Here is a 7,117-nt window from a genome sequence, read left to right on the forward strand (position 1 = left end):
TATGCCTGTAAATGTATATGGACAGAGACACAAGAGAGGAGAACAATAGCCTAGGGGAGGGATGTAGCATATAGCGCAACAAATTAGCAGACAAATATTGTGCCGAGCGGACAAATATTGCATAAATGTTAAAGGGACAAAAGTAAGATCCATACATGCTTTACAAGGAGTGATAAAGTTTCTGATATATATTTTACAAAAATAGGTTATTTCAGTCATCCATAATTTCATGGATATGCCACTAACAGAAAAAAGATGAGAAAATGAAAAAAATGTACCTTCGTAAGCTGCTCCTAGAACGAAGATTCGCATCCATATTTCTCCCTTCCATGTCTGAGGCAGAAGTATTAGGCCTCTTGCTTCATGCAATTGATTAAACATTAGCATAGCATAACCGGGCGTATAATCCAGTCCAAAAACCTGAGACAAAATTAAAAAGTAAAAACAAAAGACTGTTTTTGAAATTGGACATCTGGATTTTAGGGCTAATATTTTATTGAAGCGCATTACCTGATATACGACACTATTTACTAATTGTGGAGCAATGTCAAATTTGGCTACTTGAGCGCTATATAAAAGAACGTATTACTACTACTACTAATATCATTATTAATTTATTATTATCATCATTATTAAAGTGACTCGGTAACATTACCTCAGATTATGAAAAAAAATTCTGGATTTAGCTCATGCTGCAATCATAATTAAAAACCTTTAGGTCAGTCAGGAATCCTATGTCTTTTACAAACCGATCGCCTGTCTGGTTATCAAGATATTTATGATTGGAAATCGAAATTTCACTTTTCGTTTTCCTAACGGTTTTTATAACATTACAGTCTATTGGGTAGTTTCCGAATCGCTGTCAGTGTAATTGGAAGGTACTAATTCTAGAGACGGTTTTCTAATTATTCATATAATCAGCGGTTTATTAGACGAATTGTGCCGATGTGGGTCACGATTTTTGCCCATAAAAGCTTAGTATGTCTCAAAATAAAATCATTGTGGATCGGTATTATTTTCGCCGTAAATCGAAATGGCTCGCAATGATCATTTTGCACATAATACTTATTCACATTATTTCTTTCTGAGCGCACGAAGAGCATTTGAAGCTCGACGAAATGATCCTTTTTAAATATTACTAATAAGTGAACATACTGAACATATGCTAGATACTCGCAGTGCCAGTAAAAGGCCTTCATTAGGACACCTAGGTCTAGACATACCACAGACTCGGTAGAGCTGTCCTCGTGGAAGTACTTCCATGCCGTTTCCCGCGTGTCAGTAAACGCGAACTTCAAAGACGTAACACGCGCTGAAGAGTCCTGCCCTCCTAGAATGATCACGCCCTGGATGGTCACGGTCCTGTCGAAATCCACACGGATGTAAGGCTGGTCGACGTCGTCATCTTTCGCACGCCATCCGTTAAAGTCTTCGTAGTCACCCAAGATGTTGTCGAGCAGGTAGTCGAGGTCCAGAGGATCGGCGATGAGCTGTTGTAAGAAGGCCTTTTCGGGGTTGTAATTCGCTTTCGAAGTGGAAGCCGATATGGACGCGCTCCTGAGGTCCACAGGTTCGGCACGGTCTACAATATTGAAATAGAGAGAGCAACAACGTGATATTATTTTGATTGAATCACGATAATCTATTCTTGAAATATTAACTGCACTCGCTAATATATGACAAACATTTTGTACTGTCCATTAGAGTAGGAAATGCTATAATTTTATGAATCTAAAAAAATAATAGGTCAAGAGCAGTTCTTGCGACTATATTGTGGAGGGGATGGAGCTGTGGGGTGCTTGGGGCTCTACATGTTCACCATATCTCTACTGACCGTCAGATCGGAAAGACAGCATAACTTAATCTACCCAAATATTTTGTCATAATGATGTTCTTCTTAACAAAAAGGACATAAAGGAAAACATGGACGACCTACCACTGTACTGAAGGTTCTTTGGACAATCCAAACTACCACAGTGCTTTGTAGTCGCCAACTGCAGGTTCCCATCGAATCCGTAGTCAGTGTCGAGCGGCAACAATGTGACCGACGATCCATACCCGACACTTGGAAATTCAGGTGTCTGTGCTTCACTAAATAACACGGTGACATCCGTTCCTGGCAGAACTGTTCCCTCAGTGAAGGGAGCGGTTTCTGTGTTCCAAGCCATGACAGTGTTGACAGAGGTCAGTTCTGTAGCGGTAGCTTCCCCTAAAGTCGTTTCTGCAGCTACAACTTCCCCTGTCGTAGTTTCTGTAGCGGTAGCTTCCCCTAACGTCGTTTCTGCAGCTATAACTTCCCCTGTCATAGTTTCTGCAGCGTTGACTTCGCCCACCGTTGTTTCTCTGACAGTTACTTCAGCCAAAGTCGTTTCTCCGAGCATGGTATCAGCTAAGGTTGTTACTTCGACAGTGCTCTCCGCAAACGTGGTTTCTTCAGCTGTTGTTTTTCCGGGCGTTGTCTCAGGTGAGATTGTTTCGCCAATCGTGGTCTCAGAAAACGTTGTTACTTCAGTGGTTACCTCCCCTATATTAGTTTCTTTGACAGTGCTTTCCGCAAACGTGGTTTCTTCAGCTGTTGTTTTTCCGGGCGTTGTCTCAGGTAAGGTTGTTTCGCCAATCGTGGTCTCAGAAAACGTTGTTACTTTAGTGGTTACCTCCCCTAAAGTTGTTTCTCCGACGATGCTTTCCGCAAATGCAGTTTCTTCAGCTGTTGTTTCTCGTTGGGATGTAGGAGACGCAGGGAACGATATATCTCTTGTAGTCGTTTCTCCATTGATCTCGACGGGGTCATCTTTCGGAGGTGTATACAGATATACATCAATATCCCCGGTGTGCGAAATGAAGGACGGTGAACAAACTGTTCCGTAGCCAAGACAGCTGTTGCTGTATGCTTTGGTTATTGTCTTGTGACAGGAACATTGGCTTTCACTGTCTTCTAGAACTGTCCCTTCGCAAAGGCCCAAAGAACCTGAAACGTAAAAAAGACATTTGTAAGAAAGAAAGAAAGATATAAGAAACAATAGATTTAGCTGGGATCAGGGAAGGAACGATTCTCAACATGCACTGATTGATCAATTTCCTATTTTACCAGAATGATCAGAGACATTATTTAAAATCATATACGAACGACTAGGCAATGTGCGCTGATTGTTTCTTTGCCACAATATTTCAGACGTCAACAGGAATAATAAATCGTGCAGAAGGTATACTTAAAGATCTGAAGAAGAAAAGTTGCAGTGAAGAAAGACAGCATCAACCATAGTACGTACAGTCATGATTCAGAAAAGCGGTTTTATGATACATGTTCCTTTGATATTTGCTTCACGATCAATTTTCTGCAATAATCACATTCCTAATTACAACCTAAACCAAACACAAAACATTACGAACCTAAATAACACTGAGTTCCTATAAGAAATCTATTTATTCAGATGGTCATATCTCAGCCAATACTTAACATGTTCAATTGGTTCTCGACATTTGGACATTATTTTTGATGCTCTTTCGGAAAATGAAGTTCAAATTGGGAAAATCCAAATTTTTATGATGTCACAGCTTCGGTACTCTCTAGCTAACTGTTATCCTAAACCTAACCTAAAAACCCAATTGCCACCCAATATGTTACCTTGTATTTTAAAAACTAAATAAAATCCGGAGCAAATGTCAGATCACAAGAAAAATGAAAAAAGAAAGAATGTCTTCGGGAAGTCTTACTTTCTGTGAATTTGATACCAACATGTGTTACGTCACACGTTCCTCCTTGCTCGAAGCAGTTCAGGATATTGAGACTATTTGAGTTACAATGCGGATTCTTCACTGTCGCCACATACAAGCTGTCTGGAAACTCCCCGTCGCTACCGAACCGATCAAAGCCATACTGGCCGAGTTGATCCGCAAGTAAGTCGCCCGTCCTGGTGTTCAATTCGCTGCTTCTGCAGACGGTGCCCCACACCCCTGTATTAACAGGGTCGAAGACCTCGATTCGCCCCTCGGTCAGTGAAGCGCCCTCTACGATGCGGACGTTGGAGGGCATTGCTGCAGAATAACAACAAATGAAAAATAAATAAATTAGTTTCAAAGTGTATGACATTATTTCAAGATTGAAGGCCTAGTTACATACTAGATTTAGATTCGCTATATATTAGTTTAAACAAAATAATGAATGATTTTATAGCATCATGAAATTGACAGAATTGTTAGTGGATATGGCTATCGTAAGTAGATATGAACTTAGGGAGTTGATGTCCTCTAGATTTGAAGATTTGAGTTGGTCTGGCGGTACCGTCAGTGGTTAGCTCAGCTCTCTCTCTCTCTCTCTCTCTCTCCTCTCCTTAAAATAAAAATGACTCTGATTGACACCACTTTGAAACCGAGACACGTCTTTCGGAAGGTGACGTTAAAGTAAGTCCCAGACGTAAATATATTAGATTTTATTGGTATCCGTCTGTAAAAGCCCAATTACACACGCAATCACACTTACACATGCAACCCACACACATATCTACACGACGCAGCCCACTCTCTCTCTCTCTCTCTCTCTCACCCACACACACACACACACGCACGCGCGCGCACACGCACACACACACACACTCACACACACGCACACATTTTAGTCTGAAGCTTACATCGTGTTCCATACACCTGTATCGCGTCCACCTCTATTCCCTCATCGCTCCAACCACCGTCGAATGTGAGGGCTATCGAATCAGTCGGGAATTCGTGGAACTAAATAGGAAGAAACAATAACAGTTTTAGTTCTGACCAATTTTTTAATTAATTTTGAGTGTAATTAATGTGCTGCGTGACGTACGGGACGCTGTGGTCCCGTACGTCACGCAGCACATTAATTACACTCAAAATTAATTTAAAAATTGGTCAGAACTAAAACTTTCCACAAATGAACTAGCCCATAATAGCCACAGACTCATACCAAAAGATAGCCATATAAATAATTTCATCTGTTGTTATTTCTTGTTTAAAGTCTCTAAATGTCCCGTACGTCACAATCCAAATAGCTTGGACCTGCCCTACTGCAGATTCAATGTTGATTAATTATGATAGTTATGTTGTACATTAGCCAAGAGTACAATATATTAATTAAGAAAAATACAGCAGGATGAATAATTTTGTTTTGGTCCAACGTATTATGATTGCATTGCATTGTTTTTAGCTCAATAAAAATTTCACAAGTAGGCCTACATTTTGCAGATAAGAATCGAACATACTCAGTGGGGTGTAAGAAAATCAACGGGACAAAGGATAAAAAGTAAAAGAAAAACAAAATCTATTAAAGAGGAAAGATGAGAACGAGGAGGAGACTAACAACAAGATGTGAAAAATGAGAAGAAAAAATTTAGAGATAAAAAGAAGGAAAAGACGTTACGACAAAAAAAAAGACGATACAAAAGAGAAATACGACGAAGAAGAAGACTAAAACGAGAAGACGACGACGAAGAAGAATACGACGAAGAGGAAGAATAAGAAGAAGGAGACGGTGACGACGAAGAAGAAAACCGAAAATGACAAAACAAAGGAAGACGCGTATCGCTGGATAATATTCTACTTACATCCATCTCTGCGGAGAAGATACCGGCACTACATCCAGTGACGAGTGGGTCGTCGACCTCCCACATGATCACGAACTCCTCTTCGTCGTGGTCGTATACCATGATATACTCTAAGGCCCCAATACCTCGTAACATATAGATCACAATGCGTCGTATGAACAGAGGCTCCGGAATGTCAAACTGTATCATCGAGGAGAGAGAGAGAGAGAGAGAGAGAGAAGGAGAAAAAGAGAGAAAGAGAGAGAGAGAGAAAGAGAGAAAGAACAGAGAGAGAGGGTGAGAGAAAGAGAGAGAGAAATGAGAGAGAGAGAGAGAGAGAGGGGGAGGGAGAAAGAGAGAGAGAGAGAGAGAGAGGGAGGGAGAAAAAAAGAGAGAGAAGAGAGAGAGAGAGAGAGAGAGAGAGAGGGAGGGGGAGAGAGAGAGAGAGAGAGAGACAGACAGACAGAGAGAGGGAGAGAGAGATAATGGTTTGATTACCAAGGGCCCCTTTTCATAAAGAGTTGCGATTGAGCCGAATCAATCGCAAGTTTGCAGTCCTCTATCACTTATGTACATAGCTGCGATTAATTGCAAATGTTTATAAGGGGGGGGGGGACCCAGATTAGCCCTTCTGGTATCATCAACAGGATCGCAAAGACTTTCGAGAAATCATCCTAGTAAGGCAATTTCGACACCCTTGTTGGGGGGGGGGGGAGGGGATAGGCCTATTTCTGATTGTGTAAAACAAATTAGGATATTTGGATCAAATCGCAGCAGTGAAAATGTGCTTTTCAGAAAGTGTTGGTCTGGACGAAGCGGGGGGGGGGGTGGTAAATACTTACGATGATGTAGGAGAATGAGGGAACTGTGGTAGGGGCGGCGGTGTAACAGGGATACGCGTCAGGCGGCCCAATCAGACTGTTTTTTTCCTCCTGCTCCGGCACTGAGAGAGAGAGAGAGAGAGAGAGAGAAAGAGAAAGAGAGAAAGAAAGAGAAAGAGAAAGAGAAAGAGAAAGAGAAAGAGTTGTACGAATCTTTCTCTTGCGACGATTGCACCTCGTCAACCAAATGGACCAAACAGTATACTTAACCCTAACCCTTACTAACATAAACTCAATTACAAGACTAGCCCTAACCCTACATTCGAAACAAAGCCCGGAGTAAATTGTTGCCGAAGCAACTGTGGGATCACCAATTAACATAATGAATTGAAATACTAATGGGCCTATGGTTTTTGGATGAATTTCAATTCAGGCAATATCTATTTCAAGTTATTTACTTCTCTACAAAGTATTCAAGCAGTATGTCGACTGTGACATGGGCATTTTTTAAAAGTACAGTAGCCTGATGGAGTAGTTCATTTATTTATCGACATAGGTTTAAAAGAATGGAAAACGGTCAACAACTCTCGATTAACTGACCAAAAAGGGGCGTTGTGAGGTCCCGTGCCCTCTCTAGCAAAAAAACAGGGATTTACAAATAAACAATAGAGATTAAAATTTATTTTAAAAAATCAATTATGAAATCTAAACGACACTTACATAGCTTCGGGTTCTACGGATACAATG

At 40.9% G+C, this 7,117-nt stretch overlaps 1 protein-coding gene across 1 annotated transcript; it reads right to left on the reverse strand.

Annotated features, from left to right (window-relative positions):
- Positions 1 to 3,640: 3,640 nt before the first annotated feature.
- LOC115922512 lies at positions 3,641 to 5,653 on the reverse strand. The gene is made up of 3 exons (XM_030981480.1): positions 5,571 to 5,653; positions 4,629 to 4,728; positions 3,641 to 4,035 (listed from the first exon to the last, which is right to left on the reverse strand). Exons 1-3 carry the CDS (start codon positions 5,634 to 5,636, stop codon positions 3,641 to 3,643), a joined length of 561 nt encoding a protein of 186 aa, XP_030837340.1. The 5' UTR covers positions 5,637 to 5,653.
- Positions 5,654 to 7,117: the final 1,464 nt, after the last annotated feature.

This window comes from Strongylocentrotus purpuratus, unplaced genomic scaffold (assembly GCF_000002235.5).
Source record: "Strongylocentrotus purpuratus isolate Spur 01 unplaced genomic scaffold, Spur_5.0 spur5_scaffold_12, whole genome shotgun sequence".
In the NCBI taxonomy this organism is placed as follows: domain Eukaryota; kingdom Metazoa; phylum Echinodermata; class Echinoidea; order Camarodonta; family Strongylocentrotidae; genus Strongylocentrotus; species Strongylocentrotus purpuratus.

Coding starts and splice junctions, on each gene's coding strand:
- LOC115922512 (XM_030981480.1), bottom strand. CDS start 5,636: ATGTGGGAGGTCGACGACCCACTCGTCACTGGATGTAGTGCCGGTATC. Junction 4,729..5,570: donor TCTTCTCCGCAGAGATGGAT/GTAAGTAGAATA, acceptor CTTCCTATTTAG/TTCCACGAATTCCCGACTGA. Junction 4,036..4,628: donor ACAGGTGTATGGAACACGAT/GTAAGCTTCAGA, acceptor GTTATTCTGCAG/CAATGCCCTCCAACGTCCGC.